The 22,038-nt window shown below is 49.5% G+C and overlaps 1 protein-coding gene across 3 annotated transcripts in view; it reads right to left on the bottom strand.

Moving 5' to 3' along the window:
- Positions 1-882: 882 nt before the first annotated feature.
- The window catches only part of NPRL3 (NPR3 like, GATOR1 complex subunit), a 42,131-nt gene continuing 20,975 nt past the window's right edge, over positions 883-22,038 (bottom strand). For all 3 annotated transcript variants that reach the window (XM_054271151.1, XM_054271150.1, XM_054271152.1), the window contains 7 exons: positions 20,101-20,238; positions 18,517-18,673; positions 16,387-16,493; positions 15,387-15,516; positions 7,438-7,627; positions 6,038-6,230; positions 883-1,261 (listed from right to left, as the gene is read on the bottom strand). In XM_054271151.1, coding sequence (XP_054127126.1) covers positions 1,096-1,261; positions 6,038-6,230; positions 7,438-7,627; positions 15,387-15,516; positions 16,387-16,493; positions 18,517-18,673; positions 20,101-20,238 — 1,081 coding nt within the window. In that variant the 3' untranslated portion in view covers positions 883-1,095. The remainder of the gene's footprint in view (positions 1,262-6,037; positions 6,231-7,437; positions 7,628-15,386; positions 15,517-16,386; positions 16,494-18,516; positions 18,674-20,100; positions 20,239-22,038) is intronic.

The raw sequence follows: 22,038 nt of genomic DNA, 5'->3' as shown, positions 1-22,038 counted from the left end.
AGTTTCACCCAGTTGGTGTGGGCAGGTGAAGCTGCTCCTGAGAGCCTGCAGCTCTGGGCAAAGCTCCAGCCTCACACAGGCAAGGCTGAGCTGGCACAAGCTCCTGCTGTCCCCAGGCCCTGGCATGTCCCAGGGCTCTTGCCTCTTGTTCTGGCCCTGGCATGGCTGGAGGAGCAGTCCCAAACCAGAGCAGGAAACTCAGCCTTGTATCTCACTGTCCTGCTGGGTAGCTTTAACCCAGGCCAGGATCCCTGTCTGCAGCCCCAGCCATCCTTGTGGGACAGGGACTGGAGGGACAAAACAAACCCTGGGGGACAGCCCTGAGTGCCCTCAGCAGCAGCCTCTGGGTGGAACAAGTCCCTGAACCTGCAGCTTGGCCAGCACCTTTCAGTCCTGCTCAACAAGCAAGGTCCCTCCCCCAGGCACAAACTGGGAAACATGGAAACCCAGGAACACTGAGGCTGCTTGGTGACAGCCCTGCTCCAAGAGATACTTGGGAATAAGGACATTGGTGACAGCCCTGCTCCAACTGACTGGAATAAGGATATTGGGGTGAGGAAAGAATGAGCTGTGACACAGTGACTGAGTCATTCATTCATGATTTCATGTTTACTTGTGATACTTTGCCTTCCCACCTGTCCTCATTGCTGTGAGATCAAACAATTCCTGTGTGCCCAGAGTGATTCCCTAGGAGCCAGGGTCATTCCCTAGGAGCCAGGCCAGCTGCCCTGTGCCCTGGAGCAAGGCCATGCATGCTGTGCCATGGGGACAGGCTCTCGTGGCCAAGTGTCCTGTGCTGGAGAGCACAGGAAGCACTCCCAGTGTCCCCCAAAGTTCTGCCAGCAGCAGCACAGCAGAACCCTCCTGTCCCACTCTGAGGGTTCCAGGGCAGGGATCCAGGCTGAGCAAGCACGTGCTGTCCTGCAGCAGCCCCGGAGCCTCGGGGAGCAGCTGGGACATCGAGGCACAGACAGGGACAACCTGCTGTGTGTCACATGGCTAGACAGAACTGAAACCACCTCCTGCAGATTTCAGGCATCCTTTAGGCTCTCGGCATGGAGAGCATGGCAGGCTCCTCCCTCTGTGCCAGCAGAGTCACTTGAGGAGTGACTGGAAGACGGAGATGACGGGGTCCTCGTGGCTGGTGACCACCAGCACGCTGCGGAACTTGTCGAACAGCATCAGCAGCTGCGAGCGCCGCATGTTCTCGTTGTACATGATCTCCTCCAGGTGGTGCCGCCCGCGGAAGTAGTGCAGCAGCCTGCAGGGGGCAGAGCAAGGGAGCACGTGGGTCAAAGCAGCTCCAACTGCACCCCCAAGGGCTCCTCTCCCATGGCATGCAAATCACATGGTTGTTTGTCCCTCATTTGCATGAAAAGGGAATTAAATCATGCCTAGCACAGAAATCCCCTGGAAAAGGATGGGACTTGCCCACTGTGGGGCTTTGCCAAGGTTCTCCTTGGATCAAGAGGTTTCCCAGTCTGGGGCATTTCCCAAGACTGTCAATTTTCAACTTAGTTATAATTCCAGAAAGTGAACAAACACAAGTGCCAACGAGCCTTGAGAAGTCAGGACATGGCAAATTTATTCTGTGCTCTCTTAGCTAAGCCTACAACTGCCCTTTGTCACATCTCTGCATCAGGGGCCTGGGTTACCTACCTGCACTGCCTTTTAGAATTAAGAGTGTTTTCCCTCACAGCAGCCCAAGGGGCTTTGTAACTACAGGTCCTGCACTCAGGGTTTGGGCAGCTTGGGTTGGGTGGAGCAGTCACAACAGGGAGATGGAAATTTTGGTGCTAGGCACCACAGAGAAGCTGTGGGAGTTACAAATCCCCTGAAGCCCTAGCTCAAAACATTAAATTCCCTATTCTCTTTGTTAAACAAAGCAGAGATACCCCTTTGCTACAGCCATCAGAAAACCATGGCCCTGCACAGCCAGTCACAGTAGGTCCATGACAAACAGCAGAACTCCCCAGAGTTCCCCTGAGCCATAACACCAAGGCAGCCCCACATGAAACCTGAGTTTGCTGCTCAGCCTCTTGTCTCAACACCCTCCCAAGTGTCACAGCCGTGCTGTGACTCAAATACTCCCCACTCTGTGAGGGCCCAGAGTCCCTTCCCAGCTCCACAGCCAGCTGTGCCTGCACGTGTGTTCCACATCTCTCTGTGCTCCAGCAGCCTCTGCTCATGTTCCATTACCCAGCTGCAGCTTCATGCCAGCTGACTGCAAAACGAGTGGAGATGACATGATCTGTTTTCCAATGCATTCATACAGCCCCCATGCAAGAACAGCTCTCAAAATATTCCCAATATCCACTGGAGCATTCTGGCCTGTTTTGGAGCATGGAGAAAAGCTCCTGCTTTCCCTGCAGGACCAACACGTGCCTGGCTCCTCCTGCTGCTCAGGCTGGGCACTCCTGTCATGCACCCTCACAGGTGACTGCAAAGGAGGCACTGTGCAACAAGTGTCCCTCCATCACATGTCCCACTGCAGAGCTTTCACCTCTAGCCCAGTGCTACTGGTGTTTCTCTGTTTCCCAGCTTGCCACCTCTCCCCACGAGCTGTCTGTGGGCTCAGAGCAGGATCCTCACTGACATCCTGGGGCTGGGCAGCCCCAGCTCCCTGCCAGCTCCTCCTGCTGTTCCTCTGCCAGCTCTCAAGCTGGCACCAGTGTGGAGCAGGTCACTGCTGCCTCTCTGTACCTGCAGCACAAACAAACAGAGACAAGCTCCAGTCTTTGCTGTGTCTGGGCTGTGCCTCTGCCTTTTGCACTGTCTCCCACTGGTACTGACATGAGGCTCACTGGCCACCCCCCTGGGCCAGTGGCAGCTGTGAGCACTGAGAAATGGTCACTCACAGGGACAGTGTCAGTGCTGGCTGTGTCAAAGCCAGACTGTTCCCACATGCGTGAACAGAAACATTTGTATTTTACAGCTCACCTCACAGTTCACAAAGTGATTTTGGGGATCCCCTGTGCCAGGCTCTTGTGCCCATGTGCTCACACCGTGGCTCAGCTCTCTCCCATGCAAATGGTACAACCTCGCTTTCCACAGCAGCACAGACTGAGCAGTTTGCCAATAAATAAATCCATCTTATATTCAGAAAGAGTCTGGATTTGTAACTGGTCAAGACTAAATACTTTCCACTCCAATAAAAGCTAGAGAGGATATTAAAGACTATCACAAAAATGCCAGCTGGAAAACACCCCCAAAGTCTAGCCCAGCATCCTGCTCCAGCAGATGTATTGCTAATGCTGTGGAGCTTTTTCAAACCCTTCCAAGATGGAGATCCCTCCAGATGCTTGGGCAATCTGTCCTGGGCTGCACCACACTCCCAGGGAGGAGGTTTTCCCAAAAGTCCATCTAGAATCTACATGGCTGTCCTTGGGGCTCACAGCTCCAGAGAAGGTGGGCACTGCCCTCACCTTTTTGGGCAAGGGACATTTATGGGACACAATCAGCATGAGATGGCACTTCCTGGGGCACCAGCATGGTGTTTGAGTCCCTCTGAAGCTGCACAGCTGTGTCTGTGACAGATGGGCACATCCAGATGCAGTGATGGAAGATTAGTGCTTTCCACTGCTCATCACTGTTTTCCCCTCCTCAAATTGCAAGAGCTGCCCCTCCAACAGCACTGGAATGTTCCTACACACTAAAAAGAAAAGAATTCTCTCAGAGAAGAGATGTCCCTGCCACAGCACTGCTTGAAAGCAGAAGTGTCCAGAGCTCAGTGCTGCCCATGAGCATTCCTCAGGGGAGGGAAGGATCTCGCCTCCCAATCTGAGAGCAAGACAAATCCTGAAAGCAGCTCCACACCCATGGCTTGGGAGAGAAGCCATGAGTGAAGCCTCCAGCTCCCTCAGCCTTCAAAAGCACTGCTTAATGTGCAGTGAGGAAGGCTTGGTGTACATTACTGAGGATCTAGCTCAAAAAGAACTTGTCTCCTTCTCCTCCTGGATGGACATGCCAGCCCTCCTGTAATTGCAGCTTAGGAAAGAACTTGGATTTAAATTCCCATTCAATGTTAGGAGGGTTAATACAGCCAATGCTGGAGCCAAGCCTTAGTAATTCCTTATTTCCTCTTAAGGTTTCTGTCTTCAAACACAGGCTGTGCAGAGCCCTGGGCAGGCACCAGCTCTCTGGGCTGTCTGTGTGACAAGGGACAGGCACTCAGAGGCACCAGCACAGGAAAATGTGCCAGGCTGAGCTTCATTGCTGTGCTGAAATGGCCCATCCCTGTGTGTGCACACACAGCACCCTGGGAAGGGCAAATCCCACAGGATATTTGGGGCACCAGTTGTGCATGTCCAGCACTTTGCTCTGGAGGCAGCTGTGAGAGCAGAGCTGCTGGCAGGGCTGGAGCAGTACCTGCATGAGGGTAATGAGGGAGATCAGCTCCTTCAGGCAGCTTCACCATGGCTTTTTCTCTTTCACTGAGAGCAACAGATTTACTCACTCATCTCTGATGGTTATGACACAAAACCAGAGAAAATACACCTACAAGTTGTGGTGTATAAAACCAGCAGTAACCAAGAGGCTCTGGCATGAACATCCCTGCATGTGCACTGCAGCATCTGCCCACAGGACCCATCTGTTTATTGTTTATTTATTGGTTAATCTGTTTGTTCCTCACTGTTGCCTCAGAGCACTCTGCACTTGTCAATTCAATCTGTAGCAGACTGGAAATTGTGACCTGGTAAGGCCTGGGGATCTGCAGAACCTGGGGCAGGAGCAAAAGCACAATAAACATCACTCAGCTGGTTTCACAAAGAAACTGCAGATGCAAAATTGCATCTGCAATTCCCAAGCTTCCAAATGATTCTTTTACCCAGCTGAGGGTATGAGAGGGGAGCAATCACCACATCCTTTCCTCTTACTAGGATAACTTAAGAATCTGCATCACCACTGAACTGGTACAAGGAGTCCCCCACAAATTCTGTCTTAAGATATTAAATATGATTTTGTTGTTACTTTCCTTCCTCAGTTTTGTAATGACTTAGCTGGTAATAAAGAGAAAAACACTTCAGAGTTCTCAAGAGGCCAATGTTGCCTCCCAGTCAGAGCATATTCTCTGAAGAGTTTGCAGAAGATGAAGGAGAGGAATAATTCAGAGAGCAGTAACTACCCACAAGTTTTGAGAGCTCTGTCAAAGTCCCTCAGCTGTACTCTGCCACAGACAAGGAAAGCATCTTCCTGCTATTACAATTGCCCTGGGCTACCTCCCTGTATCCATCCTAGGGCAAGCACCAGGTTTTCAGGGTATCACCAACTGAATCCAAAATATGGAACAGCTGCAGTCCTTGCCTCGGGTGGTTTTCTGCCCCACAAGTATGGAAATCAATGGAAGTTGCATTCCAGTGATGCCACTGAGTTTTGAAATCCTTTGGAAGAAAAAGTATTTCCCCCCATCCCTGCTTCCCAGATGGCTGCTTAGGAAGTCATTCTGCTTTTACCACGTGCAGAACCACACAGTGCCTGGTTCTGTTGAGTGCAAATGTGTAACAACAAAATGTGTGCTACTGGTCACACATCCTAATGCCTTCAGCTTAGCTAAGCTAAGCAGTGAGCTCTCACCACTGCTAAACACACCTTGGGACACTCTGTAAAAGTATTCAGGCTGGCTCTGTGTCTCATGTTTCCATGGAGTTTACAAACCATAAAATTAAGGAGAGCTGGCTTGGAAATACCAATGGACACAAAATGGCAGCATCACATCCCTGGGTCTCTGCCTTGCCTGCTGAGATGGGTTTTTAGGCTGTGCAGTTTTGTGTCTGCCATGTGTGGACAAGGAAAACTGGCAGGGCAGTGAAATCCACCCCTACTCCCTGATGCTCCCTCACACACCCAGGACTCTCTGTTACCAAGTGTTCTTGTGCCACCAATATTAGTTTGTATTACAGATGAAATACAGGAGCAAACCCAAAAGAATTTCTCCTCCAAATGCCCTAACAGGCTAACAGGATTTGCTCAGACTCCACACCAATCCTTCCATACAGCAGGAGGATAAGCAGCAATGGTTGCACCCTGGCCTGCTCACCTTGCAAACATGCGGAGATCCTCTGGATTCTGGGCAGCTGGGACGTTCAGGATGGCTTCCCTCTCGTGCTCCAACAGGCTTGCCAGGAGATTCTCTGTCATCCTCTTATTGAGGGGTGAGTCCCCACCAGGGATCAGCTCAGCACTGGAGTTATCCATGCTAGGGCTTGTCAGAGTCATGTCATCACTGCTGGCTATCAGAGAGACACACATACACATGAAATTTTTGTATTCCTCAGCATAAGGATGCAAAGTTTATCAATTCAGGCTGTTTTGTGCAGCCTTTCCAAGTAATCCCTCTTGTCTGGAGAGCAGAGAAAGTGGCTCTCCAAGTGCTCCATGAATCTGCAATTAGTCATATGACAACACAGCTATTTTCTCAATGGGAAATTCAAATGTTTCAACAGAGTCATCAATTTGTGTGGAAAACTGTATTTCTGGAGACCATAAACAGTCCATAAAAAAACATTTGAAAAGAGAATTCCCAGACAGCTGTGCTGGAATACCATGAAGTGGTAACATGAAAAGCCTAACAGCACAGAAGGTGGGAGCAGGCAGAGAGGCCAAGAAGCAATATCCTCTTGTGAGGGAGCCAGAAAAAGCAGATCACAGACTCATCTGACTCACTTTCCAAGATTTCTGCCCTAATTCATGTCTCCTGTAAAGCTCAAAGTTGTACAGAGGATCTCTCCCCATATCCAAGCCCAGTGGTGTTCTGAGAAGGCTGCTCAGAACAGCCCAAGCAGGAAAGTTTGGTGATTTCAGCATTATATCTGACTCATCCTCTTGAAAGAATGCTTTCCTGGAATCACCCTGAAGAATGGCACTGGGGAGATTAAAGAAATCAGGGGACACAAACAGAAATCAATCACGTGTGAGAACAAAGCCAGCTCTGTGTCTCCTCAGGTGGCTCTAATGGCTCTACAGCCCACAGAAACCAATGCTGCTTGAACAAATTCTCTGTCCTGAAAATCAGAATCTGCCAGAGGAACACAGGGGATACTTCTGAGTGCAGCAAGGGAGGACAAAGCTACTTTTAAAAACAAAGAAGTACCTCTCATAAAAACCTTTTACAGGACCAGATGAGAATTTGGCAAATTACAAAGCATTACTTTGTGGATGCCATGAGACAGAGAGAGAGAAATGGCGTTTCTCACAAGCCACCGTGAGAAACGCTTGCTGTTTCTCTCTCTGTCTCATGGCATCCACATTACTTCTTTCTAAAAAGAAGCCAAACAGCCCCTAGGACTTTCACCAGTGCCCAGCTCTAAATTTAGGAAAGGCTGGACCTAATTAGCAAGTGGAGATTCTCACTACCAAGGCTTGATGGCCCTCGGCAGCACTAAGGGAAGCTGTAGAAGTGAGATGGAGTCTGAAAAGCAAAGAAAAGTGTGCCCATACTTGGGGAGCCAAAGCTGAGAGCGTTGGGGGTGCTCAGACTCCGTCCCCCCACCCTGGCAGTGAAGGGCATGTCCTCGTCCTGGGCTCGGAGCTCCTCCTCCTGCGGGGGCACCATCAGGCACACGTAGGTGTGCAGCTGGATCAGCAGCCGGTGCTGCAGCATCCAGATCACCATCTGGATCAGCTGGGTCTGCAGGGGGACAAACGAGGGGTTAAACACCTGGGAAATGAGACACAGGAGGAAAACAACACACAGAGTGTGCACTTGGTGAGTAAGGAGGCACGTGGAAAATGCTTGGAGCCCCACACTGAGTTTATCTCTTTTCCAGTCACAAAAAGGTGACCAGACACAAAACTTCTTCACACCCAGAGCCTCTGCGGGTGCTGAGGCTGCAGTGGAGCCTTTCATGCTCCACACCTTTATGCAGCACTGACCAGCACAGCCTGAAGGAACCTGCCCTGCCCCTGCCTCAGCTCCAGGCCACTGCTGGTTCTACACAAGGGCCACTAAAATAAATCACCAAAGGGTTAATCCCACATGGTCAGACTGAAGTGCAGGCTCCTCTAGAGAGCCAGAGAGAGGGCAGGGTGATGGGGCAGAGCTGAAGCAACCAGGGGATGTGGCCAGGAGCCCTTTGCTGTCAGGTGGGAAACTGCTGATCAGCCATGGGAGAGCCCTGGAGATCAGAGCCTGACAGGGCTGGGCAGCACAGAAACAGCAGCAGCAGCACAAGCCCTGGCAGGGGACAGCAGCCTGAGCTGCCAGGAGTCCCCTCTCCATGCACAGTCACCATCCCTCTGCTATGTAGGGCCAAGCTAGTAAAGGCACCTGGGTTTCCAGGCAGGCAGAGACTCCAAAGCAATGAGATGCATTAAACATTGCCCAACACCTGCTGGAGATCTGCACCATGGGCAGCGCGAGGGACAAGGGTTTGTAGGGTCTGCTTTCAGAAATCTGGGAGGAGCCTTCAAAATGCATCATTGTGTCTTGATTTCTGCATGAAAAGCCTTTTCACATCACTGCAGGCAGCTCTCATAGCAAAGGGGCTCAGAACACAATTACTGACAAGGCTGCTTGGGGATTTCATAGCAACCAGCACTGTTTTGGTGAGACAAACACAGGCAGCATGAGCTCAGGCTCAGAAGGAAGCTCCCCCTGCTGCATTAATCATCAGGGTAACTCGCCAAATCGCAAGAAAAGCCCCAAACCCAAGTTCATCAGCCCACATAATTTTCCTTTTTCCATAAATCTGGTAATTCTCAGTTCCTCCTCTGCTATCAAATCACAAAAGAAACCTCTCTGTTTGCAGACAGACCCACACCCTGTCTTTTCAGAGATTACCACTTCTGGGGGCTCAGTGGATTTTAATCTTAAAACTTTCTCTGGGATCACCTTCAAACACATATTTTTTGGAAAAGCCATAATTCATTTTACATGTTTAACAGAAAATCTACAGCAGAAGAGGAAGGTTGGCAAAAGACACCAAAGACATCATGCTTTGCTAACATCTGAAGCCAGCCTGGAAGAGTGAGGTTTACTCCAGCAATTATGTTGCTGAAATCCTTCCTTCCAGATGCAGGCCTGGATGGAAAGATGGCTCATTTATTTTACTTAAATTTCCAACCTGTTGGCACGTCTGATTAGCAAATGAAAGAGGTCTGCACGTTTCAGAGCACAAAACAAGCCTGGAAAAATGCAAGGAGACAGGAAGACAGGCTCTACCAGACCTACAGAGCAGTGGGTAAGGCCTGACCCAAACCAGCCCCCCCTGGGCACTCTGGTGGTTCCATGAATCACAAAAATAGCCAATTGCTTTTGTTGCAGCTCCATGGGCATGGAGAGTCTAATCCTACACATGCACCATCACCTCCACACCCTCATGGAAATACCTAGAAAGCCACCCTGAGCCAGCAGCTATGGCCCAGTGGAACCTGAGCCAGGCAGCAGAGGTGTTACAGCCTTACAGCCACAACCTTGTGCAAACAGCCCCTGCCAAACACCTTTGTGCATCTCTGGCTGGGAGAGCTGGAGATCTGGGGCCACTCTGAGAACCAGAGGAAACTCTTCTTCCATCCTGAAGTAAACTTGAGCAATCCTCCCTAGACCAGAGACTGATGATCCCTGACATTTTTCTGTACAAGCCAAACTTCAGCAGGAATTTGGTACCTCTGAAAACCCAGTCCTGGAAAAAATCCAAGTGCTGCAGCACCCTGCACTGGGCCCTGCCTGTGTGATGAGCTTTGTGCCACCACTGCATGTGCCCCACACCATTCCCACTTCCTCCAGGGTCAGACCCATTTCTTACCAAAGGCAGAAGTGTTTCCCAGATCAGCTCTAGCAGAGGCTTTGCTAACACATTCTGCTGCCTGTGCTTCTGGACACCAGCACTGCATTTCCCTCCATTCTCCAGCTGCTGCTCCCAGGCTGCCATGGAGCTCACCCAGGGCTGCAGGAGCAGAGGTTTCCCTGTGCTGTGCTGCTGAAATGCTGCTCTGCCCCAGAGGGGCAGGGTTCTTTCTCCCTGAGCCTGCTCTCAGGGCACTTCCTTGGAGCTGGGCTCCTTGCTGAAGCCACATGGGCTGGGAGCAGCTTTCCAGGCAGGGCTGTGCTTCATCCCAGTCATGCTCTGGAAGCCAGAGCCAGCCTTTTTTGGCTGAAACACCAGGACTGTGATGGAAATATAAAGTGAAACATTTTCTGTTGCTTAATTTAACTACCAATTCAATCTAAATTTTATCCATGTTCCTTTCATGCTTCCTGTCTGCCCGTGCTGCCTCTTTCCAGCCTGCTCAGAGGGGGTCCTGTCTGCTGCAGCCACATCTGGCTTGTTCCTGCTGGCACAGAGCAGCCCAGGGCCATTCCCAGAGCAGTGCCAGGCTGTTGTCATGCAAGGCACTGGGATAATGCCCTGCTCTGTGCTCACTGGCACAAGCAGAGATGCTGCACTGGCTTCCAAAAACACAGCACTGCACATCAGCCCAGCTGGGCACTTCAGCATGGCCAGAGGAAAGCTCAGCCCCAAGATCCAGCATTCTTTATTCTCTGGGACCATTTGTAAAACTCTTGAGAAATGTGTTACATTTCCTGCAAGGATTTTTTAAGGCTGTTCTCTTTCCCAGGCCTAAAAAGGATAACTGGGAGCAGCACCAGGTTCAGGAAAGGGAAGGGAGAACAGCAGCCTAGAAGCACTCAATCCCAGTTTGTTTCTCACCATGTGAGGAGACAGTGAAAATACAGCTTGCTTTGCCTACTGAAGCACACAATTCCCCTTTTCTCCAGCCTGGATTATCCAGTTATTTGATACAAATCCTCTTCAAGGTCTGACTGGAGAGCTGAGGGCTGCCTTGGCTCAGCATGATGACACCTTCAAAGCCACTGGGGTGCAGGGGTGTTTGCTGACATGTATTACCTTCCTTTAGCATTCAAACCATGCTGCTTCATGGAAAACACATAAGCTATGAAAACTTCTCCCTGATTTACAGGAAACAGACTGCAAACTCCTCCTGATGTAGGATGAAACATTTACTGTCTAGTATTGCCATTTTAATCATTAGTTAACAGCTGTGAATCCTCAGCTTAACCATTCCCTCCATTCAGGCCTAGCATGACATTTTCTTTTAACTTACTGTGCTAAACCCCTGACTTTATACCCAGTCCAACTGAATATAAATGCATCTTAATCCCATTTCCCTACTTCTGCCAACAAAAGCTCCCTGATGTCTTGCAGCAGAGCAGCCCCATGTGCAGTGTGGCTCCCTGAAGACACAGCTGCCCATTCAGGGTGTGCAGGCAGCTCTGCTCCCCTCCCACTCCATCCCCTGACACATTTCCCTGCCTCATTTTCCATCAGCCCTGCACAAAGCTTGACATGTTTTCAGCAAGCACAAGGCAGAGGCCTCATCTCCCTGTGCCTGACTCCCAGACTGAAACAAAAGTGAAAAGTTAAACAGATTTTGTTCAGCAGCAGCTGTCTTTGCTTTCCCATCTGTTGGGGTTTCTTTTCTGCAGTTATTCACATCCCCTCAAGGGAGAATTAAAGAACCACAACAGTAATGACAATGTGCATGATGATAAAGGAGGTGCAGGAAGGAAATGGGATGCCTAATTCACCTGGGAACACTGCTTACAGGTGAGAAGATCCCTCCTGCTAGTCCCTGTTTGTTCAAGGCAGGGCACAGAGGTGTTGCAGCTTCTGAGGCAGATAAATTGGCTGAGGTTACAGTGCAGAGGAGGGGAAGCCACAATCATCATCCCTGACTCTTGGTTTGCAAAGCACCTTCATGCACAGTAGCTGGGGAAAGAAATTTGATGCTGGACAACAAATCCTTACCCTGAACAGCAGGTAAAGCCTCCCCCTGCCTGGGACAGATCCTGCCAGGGAACAGTGCTGACCTGAAGGCTTTGGGTCACCAGGTGCTCCTGTGCTTTCCCAGGAGGTTTGGAAGGGGTGCAGACCCCAGTGAGCAGCCCCAGAGCTGCAGCCCAGCGTGCCCTGCACTCACAGCCAGGCTGTGCCACTCACAGGAGGAGCAGAGCACAGGGACATGAGGCAACAGCCACAGGCAGCAGAACAAGGACAGATTCTTTGGGCTCAGGGTAGGGGAGATGCAAACTGCTCCTCTTCCAGCAAAAACACCAAAAGTGAAGATGAGTTCCCTTTGGTGTGAGCTCACAGATCTCCCCACCGTGTGGTGAGATCCAGGACAAACCCAGGCACTGCAGCAAGTCCTGGTGGCATGACAAGTCACAATGGGGACAACTCCCTGTGAAATGGGGAGAACAGCTTCTGCTTCCCTCACACCCCAGCTGCACAAGCTCTGCAGAAATCTCCTCCCTCACTCTGTGCCAGCCCTGCAGCTCACTGCATCTCCCCAAGTGAATTCCACCTGCTCACCTGGCAGAACCCTTCTGCAGCTGGAACAGGTTAAATGAACAGAGGCCAGAGCTCTAGGAGAGGGAAGAGGGAAGGGAGGAAGGCTCCCATGTGCACACACTGGGAGGGGGGAGGAAAAGCAGGGCCTCAGCTCAACAGCACTGAGATCTCTTGAGGTCAGCTGAGCTGGGGGCAGGGGCTCATCCTCACCCTGCTGCTGTCCCAGGGAAACACAGAGAAAGGGAAGCAGCAGGGAGCACTGCAAGGACACCAAAATCTCATCTAACAGATACACACTGACCAGGGTTCCACTGCAACACACTGCTCCTCACCTCAGGCAAGAACAGAGATCAAGATGACACAACCAAGACTTTCAGTCTGTGGCACAGGGCACACTGAGAGCACTGGCAGGCCTGGCACACACCTCTCACCTGGCACCTCCCACCTACCTGACAGGCAGACAGCAGCAGCTGCACACAGCCATGCACTCCCAGGGCAGCCCTGTCCTTGCTCAGGTTGTTCACATCTCCTACCAGCCAAAAAATACCACAGCACACCAAGCAGAAAAATGTGTGTCACTTTTTTTCATCTACTCAAAGGTATAGAGGAATTCCACTCATGTAATGGTAATTGAACAAAAATAACTTTGTCCCCTTTCAAATCAAGCAAGATTTTTGTATAAAAACAGGAAGGGCTCCGAGAGCTCTCCTATTTCCTATGGAGGGCTTTATTAATGCCTCCTGTATTCTTTACCCATCCAGAAGCACATGCCAAAAGCAGGGAGCCAATCCCATGCTTGAGAGAAGAATGAAATGGGATGGATGCCATGGATGCCACGAGGCCACAGCAGTTTCTGCAGAAGATTCAGCCCTGCCACAGCACTGCCCCTCAGCACAGTGACCCTCAGGGGCACAAACACTGCCCTCAGCCTGATGAAAAGCACCCGATAACAGAAAACCACTGGAAATCTTTAAAGCTAAAAAAAACCTCACATCCCCTCCTGTGCACACAAAGAACAAAAGTACAGAGAGAAGTCCCACCTTTGCTATTTTTTTTTCAAAGGCAAAGCGAATACATTATGACAATATTTACAGTTCAGAGTACATCTTTTATCACAGCACAGTGGAACAAAAACCCACCCACATTTCATTAGATTAATTGCTGTATTGATTAGATCTTATGTAATTACAACTGGAGCCTGACCACTTCAGGGCAGGGATTGGAGTCACGTCTCTTAAAAGACTGAAAAACAAAAAAATAACACAAGAAGTCCTACAAAGGTAAATCAGAGTAGAAGAATATGTACTGATACAAAAGTACATAAAAACTCACTCTAATCTAAATTCCCCTAAAAACTGTCACACTTTGCTTTATCAAAAAGCCACAGCTTTTCACAGCATCATCCTCCATCCTTCCAATAAGGCTGAAAGGAGGATGAAAGCAAGCTGTGCTGGTGATCCTTAGGACCCCACCACAGGCAGGTGAGCAGCAGGGGGAAGGAACAGACTCTAAAAAACACCTGAACACTCCATCAGCTCTGGTGAGCATTTACTGCACCCTTGTTTCAAGGCATAACTGCAGCAGTAAGTGACAGACACTTATTTATGTATTTTAAACAAAAGTAGGACGTCTGAGAACAAGCAGAACTATTGAAGGAGAAGTATTAAGGCAAGTAATTAATTTTAAAAGGATTACTGAAAATGTCTCCTGAAGCTACTGCAGCTATAATAAAATTAATGCTATGACTTCAGCTTCAATTTTCAGGGTACTTATTTGTCTGTAACTAGAGTGGAGTCCTGCTCTTCCCCTGCCTCCCAAGGTTGCAGCTGACCAGTAAATGCTACTGGAATTAGACCTACATCATTACTTATTTTTATCTCAGATCATCATCTCTGTGAACCTGCAATTGCAGCCAATTCTTCCCTCCCAGCTGTGCTGGAGAGCACAGGTGATGGTAATCTCTAAATGTGAGCAGGGCTAAAGCCATGGAGCCACCAAGGCACCCAGGTCTGAGGGCCAGAAACAAACACCAGGAGAAGGCAGCCAAAGAACTCTGCCTGTGCTTCCTTTGCCACAGCCTCAGTCCAGGCTCCTCCATCTGGGAACACAGCACAGTCAGCCAGGAGACCTCACTGTATTGAGCTCCTTCCTGTGTTCCACCAGTTCCCAGAAATGCCACAAGCCATGATTGATGCACGAGCAAAACAGCTCACAAATCCCAAATTCATATTTTATTAACACAGTTCTTTTCTCTCAGGAGCTAATGCAGTGACACATGGACTTCTGCTGACCCCATGCTGAGCCTACTTCCTCCAAAAGCCTTTTAACAATTCCACTTTTACAGCAAAACCAAGACAGATTGCTTTTAAAAACAGATTGTGAGCTTGGAGCAGATGGAATAGAATAAAATCAAATGTGATTGTGAGGAATCCACAAACTTGATTCAGCCCTACCAATTGCTAACAGCTTGGGACAGACCAAATGGAGTTTCAGTTTTCCCTACAACATCACACCATGAAAAGAAACATTCTAATACTTCTTGTAGGAGTGTGCTTTTCCAGAATCCTGTCACCTTGAATATCCCCACAGCTTTTTGGCACCAGGACATGAAACAATAAATCACAAGGCTGGAAATAGAGTAACTGGGAACTTGTAAATGTGCAACAGCAGGTTCCTGAGCCAGTGCTCCAGGAGCAGCAGCATCCCTGTGGGCAGCAGAACAAGGAGCCCAGGGCAGTGCCCAGCAGTGCCCAAGGAGCCCAGGACAGTGCCCAGCAGTGCCCCAGGAGCCCAGGGTAGTGCCCAGCAGTGCCCAAGGAGCCCAGGACAGTGCCCAGCAGTGCACAAAGAGCCCAGGGCAGTGCCCAGCACCATCCCTATGAACAGCAGAACAAGGAGCCCAGTGCAGGGCCCAGCAGTGCCCAGCAGTGCCCAAGGAGCCCAGGGCAGGGCCCAGCAGTGCCCAGCAGTGCCCAAAGAGCCCAGGGCAGGGCCCAGCAGTGCCCAGCAGTGCTCTAGGAGCAGTCCATCCCTGTAGGCAGCAGAACAAGGAGCCCAGGGCAGTGCCCAGCTCACCTCCTGCACGGGTGGTGCCAGTGGGTTCTTGAACTCAGCCAGGGACACGGGCAGGGAGAACTTGGCCAGCATGGAGGGCAGGTTGTGACCCCGGAACTGACAGGAGAAGGCATCTGCCAGGGGAGAGTACCTGCAGCAGGGAGGCAAAGGCACAGATCAGCTCTGCAGCGCTGCTCAGGGTAGCTGGGATCCCACTAAACATTGCAGAAGTGCCAATTCCCCAGTGTAACATTCCCTGTGATCTAGAAAACCCCAAGCACAGTTGATGGCATGTTGTGTCCTGCAGAAGGCAGCCAGGAGCTCGTGCACTCTCACCTCAGCCTTACATCCAGCTCCAGCCTTTCATTCAAGGTGTGGAGGGAATCCAGAGGAGAAAAATGAAAGGGATAAAATTCCAGACCTGTGCAGCCTCTGGTGAAAGGGACAGAGCTTGGGCAGGGCTGGGCAGGATACACACACGACCTCTGAATGTGCCAGCTGCAGTGCAGATGTGGCTGTGCCCCCTCCCCACGCTGACAGGTCAAGAAACATCACTGAAGTGAAGGACAGACAAGTTAAATATCAGGAAAACTGTCTGTCTTAGCATTTCTATCTCCAAAGGCCTTCAGGAACAGCACTGCCATATTTGACACAGGCACAGTTGTTGCTGAATAACCTCAAGGTCCCTTCAAGCCCTATTTTTATACATCCATCACCAAAGTTTTGATTTAAAACTATTTTCCTATAACTGAGTTCCAACACAGAGTCTAAAATCATCTCAAAATTCAACAGAGGAAGGGCTGCCAATCTTCAGCAGAGCAAAAATACCCTCCCCTGCCTCCACATCTTCCTTGCAGTGGCTCTGCTTGCTCTCCCAATGGCCATGGTGCCTTGGTTTGTGTCCTGCACAGTCTCAACAAATCCATGAAGAAAGATCCCAGTCTGTATCCAGCCAGGGAAGGAAAGTGCATCTGCACTCCTCAGCCCTGTGCTGCCACCAACACATTTTCCTTCTACTTACAGGCAGACACTGGCATTTGGAGAAAGCATGTAGACATTGTTTTCACAAAGAGGATAAATAATAATTGCTTTGCCCCAGTAAACAAGATGTGCTGCAAGCTGGAAAACCTGTATTGAGAAAACAGGGAAAAATTAGGGGAGCAGAATCAATATACAAACTCTCAGCAAGTGTTGCATACAACAAAAAAAGTCTCATTTGAGTTGAAATGAAAGAAAAATGGTCCACCCTTTCACCCTGGCTTCAGAATAAATTCATGGTTTAATATAACATGTGGCAGATCAAAAAGCATTTGACAAGGTTATGGATTTCCAGAGATTCGCTTCACATTTCTAAGCAACTTAGTATTTCCTGCCTCAAAGGAATTCCTCCAAACTGTATCAATACAAGTTAAGTTTCTTTTCATGCCCCCAAAAACTATTTTTCTTTATGCACAAAATGCATTGTGTTATACATGAAAAATAAAACAAAAGAATCAGCTTCTACTATGACAGAAACATAAAGGAAACCAACACTGCCTTTTTACTGCACAGAGGTATTTCAGTAATGAGCTACATAAAGTATTTTAATGTGTTAAACAAGTCAGTGGTTGCTAATGGCTCTAGAAAAGCCACATAAATAGTGTCTACAAGACATAAAATCCAGCCTGTATCATTAGATGCATTTAACTGTGCTTTTTTGTGGAGAACAAAACTACAGAAGCAGTAGGGAATTTCCAGAGCTCATCCCATAGCCAAGTAACACCACAGACCACTGCAGGCAGCCCTGGAGGTTCATTACAAAGCAGGACCTTTCCCTTGGAACAGGAGGAGGCACTGCCCTATGAGCAGGAGAACATGTGATGATGAGCTGTGCTTCCCCTGTCACACAGAGCACAGGCTGTGCCCCTGGGTCTGGATTGACCCTTAGGAGCATGGAGCAGCCCCTCCCTCTCTGGGATCATCCCAAATGATCACAGTCATCCACAGGGGTCTCTCAGTGGCCTCACAACTCATGTCTCACAGCAACTCAGAGTCTCATCCCTCCACTTCCCTTTCCAAGGGCTCATCACATCACCTCCAGCAATTCAGATTTGAGAGCTGGTTCTCACTACTGGAAGGGCATTTGGAAAGAGCTGCTGGCTTGGGGAGAATGGCTCAAAATCTTTGCCCAAGCCCAAAATAAATCTTCTTCCCATGACTGCCAAGTGTGTGCACTAATGGACTAAGGGAAATGGATGGGAAAGTTTGTACAGGCATTCACAAGGCTTTGGTGGAAAAGATCTTGGCAGCTCCAGGGGTATTTGGCCATGGCAGCTGTAAACCTGCACCTGCATTCTGGGTGCTTCATTTGCATGCAGACATCACTGTGGCAGGACCAGGACAGGCCCCTGTGGTGTCAGCCAGGAGTACAACCTGCTCTGGTTTAACTACCAAACAGGAGACACAGAGCAGACAGAGCCACTGTCCTCAGAGGGACACAGGGACAGCTCCTGAGGCAACATCCACAAGGAGAACAATGGGAAATTCCCATTAGATAAGGGGAAAGGTTTCACTCTGATGCTGGTCAGGTGCTGGACCAGAGAGGCTGTGGGAGGCTGCCCTCACAATGAGGTGCTCACAATTTGAAGAGAAGTTTTTCATCAGCCTGATTTAATGGACTTGTCCTGAGCAGTGGTGAGGACCAGAGTACACCTGGGATGGGGAGACCAGAGAGCCCTGGGATGGGGACCAGAAACCCCCAGGATGGGGACTAAAGACCTCTGGGATGGGGACTAGAGACACCTGGGATGGAGACCAGAGACCTGGGATGGAGACGAGAGAGCCCTGGGGATGGGGACCAGAGACCTCTGAGGATGGGGACCAGAGAGCCCTGGGATGGAAACTCCCATCTGAGACAGGCTGTGTCTGCTGGGCCGCCCAGCACTGTCCCTGCACCCCTGCCCTTTGTTCCTCCAGCCTCTCCCCAGGCTCCTGGGCCGGTACCTTCTCCCTGCTCTTTGTTCCTCCAGCCTCTCCCCAGGCTCCAGGGCTGGTACCTTCTCCCTGCTCTCTGCTCACACCAGGAGCTGCCACGCTCCAGCCCCACACAAGCCCAGGAGAAAACACCTCGTGATTTAAAAAGCTCTCAGCAGCTGCTGACAGCTCCCCATACCTGCAGCAATGCCAAGTCAGCATCCTGAGCCAGTTGCTGCAAATTCTTCACAGCAGAGGTAGTTTTAATTACTCTCACCAGGGCAGGAGAGCAGTCCAACGGGAGCTCATTAAGCAATGACTTCTCATCATTTAAAAGTAATAAGGCATGGTAAGGCCTGCAGAAAAATAGAATACATTTGCACAGAAAACTGCAGCTTTTCCTGAAGGCTTTGTTATTTCTACACCATGATACCTGGGGTCAATGTAATGGTAAAAAAAGAATTTCTAATATCATCCTTTTGCTCTAAGTGGGTTCAAAATCAGCTTATTTTTATGTTACAGCATAAGAGGCTCCCTGTGAAAAGGAGACAGAGGTTATATGGTAACTGGATACTCCAGTGACAAAGAAAAAAAGACTGCATTGGCACACAATTGAGAACAAGTCTGAAAACTGCTCATCTGCAATACTGAAATACAGAGTGGAGCAGAAAAAAGGCAGAAAGCAGAAGTTAATTACTTTTGCAGGTAAACAAACACAGGAAATAAGGTATCACAGGACCTGGGCTCTCTTTCTTCCAAAACCAGAATTACTTCTGGGCCTCAAGATTAAAATGAACATAAAATTTCCGGCTGCAAACAGTGCAGGCCACTCTTGCAGCACCCCCTCAGTACAACCACCTAGGGAGAGCACCAAGGCTGTGCTTTCCAACCACCATGAATCCAGCAGCCCCACAGAGCCACAGCAGCAGCTCCAGGGACAAGCTGGGGACAGTGTGGCTGGACAGTGTTCAGGCAGAAAGGGACCTGGGGGTGCTGGTTGACAGCCAGTTGAATATGAGCCAGCAATGTGCCCTGGTGGCCAAGAAGGCCAAAGGCTCCTGGCCTGGATCAGGAATGGTGTGGCCAGCAGGAGCAGGGAGGTCATTCTGCCCCTGAACTCAGCACTGGCGAGGCCACACCTGGAGTGCTGTGTCCAGTTCTGGCCCCTCAATTTAGAACGTCGTTGAGATGCTTGAGCACATCCAGAGGGGGCAGTGAGGCTGGTGAGGGGCTGGGAACACAAACCCTGTGAGGAACGTTGGAAGGAGCTGGGGCTGTTCAGCCTGGAGAAGAGGAGGCTCAGGGTGACCTTATTGCTCTCTGCACCTTCCTGAAGGGAGGCTGCACACAGGTGGGGTTGGTCTCTGACAGAACCAGAGGACACAGTCTCAAGCTATGGCAGGGAAGGGATAGGCTGGATATTAGGAAGAAATTTTTCAGGAAAGAATAATAAAGTACTGGAAGGCCTTCCCAGGGAGGTGGTAGAATCACCATCTCTGTATGTGTTTAAAAAAAGACTGGACATGGCACTTGGTGCTGTAGTCTGGTTGAGGTGCGAGGGCATAGGTTGGACTCAATGATCTTAGAGGTCTCTTCACACCTCATCATTCTGTGATTCTGTGATTCTGTGTGATTCTGGGAGTCCTGTCTGAGCCCAGGGTCCCCCTCCTCCACAGCCCAGTCACACCATGCCCCTGCCTGAGCCACCTCAGACATCTGCAGCACAACCCCTGGAACAGGAGCAAGGACTGGCCACACTCTGAGGGGCAGAGCTTGCTCTTACCTGATGGATTTCAGACTTCTCTCGATTGCTTCTGGGGGTATGAAGTTGGTGGCAACATAGTGGATTTTGTGAGGAAGGCAGAAACTCACTTCCAGCCAGTTGTTGATGTGCAAACGAACCACCCCTGTGGTGCAGAGACTAAAACAGGAAGGCAATCAATCCATACAGCATTTACCCTCAGTCACAAATGAAAACTGTGCTCCAGGGTCACCCAGAAATCAGATCAGGAAAAGACTGAATGCACCCTGTCTGTCCCCAGGCTGGCTGAGGACCAGCTGACAGGAATCCCCCAGCTGGACATACAGAGCACCATCCCCTACAGCATTTGAGGGAGATTTGAAAGACTTCACCACTGACCTCCTGCTGCCTCTGCCCTTAACATTGCAGCAGTGTCTCAAGTTAAAGTAGTTTATTCAAGATCTACTGCAGGGCAAAGGAAAATTCTCTAGGCCAAAGATGAACTGGGCACAGTTCTCACCTCCAATTTCCATCTTCCCTCCAAGCAAAAAGAAAAGAGGATGTCTGTACTGGCAAGGGCTGTTCCAAGCAGCACATTTCCACAATAACAGCCTCCTTGTGCTCTGCTTAGGTTGTTTGTTTCCTTACTAACCTGTTCCTGCTTGTGACATGAAATCACAAATGTGCCTGTTACGTGGTTTCTTCACTCTAGGAAACCACAGGGACTGAGCTGAGCCCTTCAGCTGACTCCAGACAACAGGACTGGAGTAGAAGCAATGGATATCCCAGGAATAATAAAGACAGTAAAGTCAGACCCTGGTGCTCAGCCTGAAAGCAACAGCAAGCCTCTTTTACTGAAAAAAAAAAAAAAACAAAAACAAAAAAACCACAACAACCAAACAAACAGAAAAGCTGGATATTAAAACCAGGATCATCATTCAGGTGCTTTTACAGAGGTCTGCAAATCTAGACCAGAGGTGGAATCCACCTCAGGAGGAAACTGTATTTACTTAAAATGGGGAATGTACCATAAGGAGCTAAGGCAGCACCAACCCTGCAAACCCTCCCAATATTCTCATTCCACAGGCAGGGGATGCTGGCCTGGAACAGCTGTGCTGGGAGGAAGCAGCAAGGCCCACCACACCTTTCCATGAGTTAGGAACACATAAACTATCTATCTCAAGCTCTACACCTGAGAACTGAATTCATCAATGCCCTTCAATTTTAAACTTTCTTCCCTAAGAATGCTTTTTGGCTTAAAATCAAATTTCAAAGTTTGTACTCTGAAAACTCCAGCCTGAATTTTAAATTCAAAGTGTGTTGAGACTTGCAATTTGACTTTTGTGTCAATAACTGCCATGAATTTCCCCCTCTACACAAAACAGATTAAAAAACATGCCAGGAACAGGCCAGGAGCAAATACTTCTGGAAAAGTCTTTATGTGGTGATTTAACCATTTATAACCAGCATTCAACTGCAGGTCACAAACTAACATGCTCTTTTTCAAACTCATCTGGCTGTGTAGAGGGTTTGGAGAGAGGAGACATTTCAGATTTAAACAAAAACACTGGGTAGCTTTGGCTGCTGGTGCAACTACTCAGCAAACCACAACAGAGTGGTGAGGGAGCAAACAGCATCCCCTCCCTCCTCACACAGGATCAGACTCATGGGGAGCATCTCCTTCAGACAACACTTCTCAAAAGTTTTTGTTCTCAAATCTTGCATGGAACTCTGGAAAATGCTGATTTTTCAAGCTGCAAAGGGAGCAGATACTGTGTGTTTTCCTCTTTTTAAAAGGCACTGAGAGGGTGAATCCAGTGTTTCTCTGGCCCCAGCAGCTCTGATCTGCTCAGAGGCTCCCAGCCCTGAAGGAACATGCAAAGCACCAACACCTCTGGTTATGTTCATTAAATGCTGCAGCTCCAGTAACACTGCTTATCCCACCACAAACAACTGGCAGGTAAAGCTGGATTCCCCCAA

The sequence above is a fragment of the Melozone crissalis genome, unplaced genomic scaffold (genome assembly GCF_028551555.1).
Source record: "Melozone crissalis strain CALT ecotype California unplaced genomic scaffold, PUWL_Pcris_2 ptg000012l_1, whole genome shotgun sequence".
Classification (NCBI taxonomy): domain Eukaryota; kingdom Metazoa; phylum Chordata; class Aves; order Passeriformes; family Passerellidae; genus Melozone; species Melozone crissalis.
This window is presented reverse-complemented; position numbering and strand designations above follow the sequence as displayed.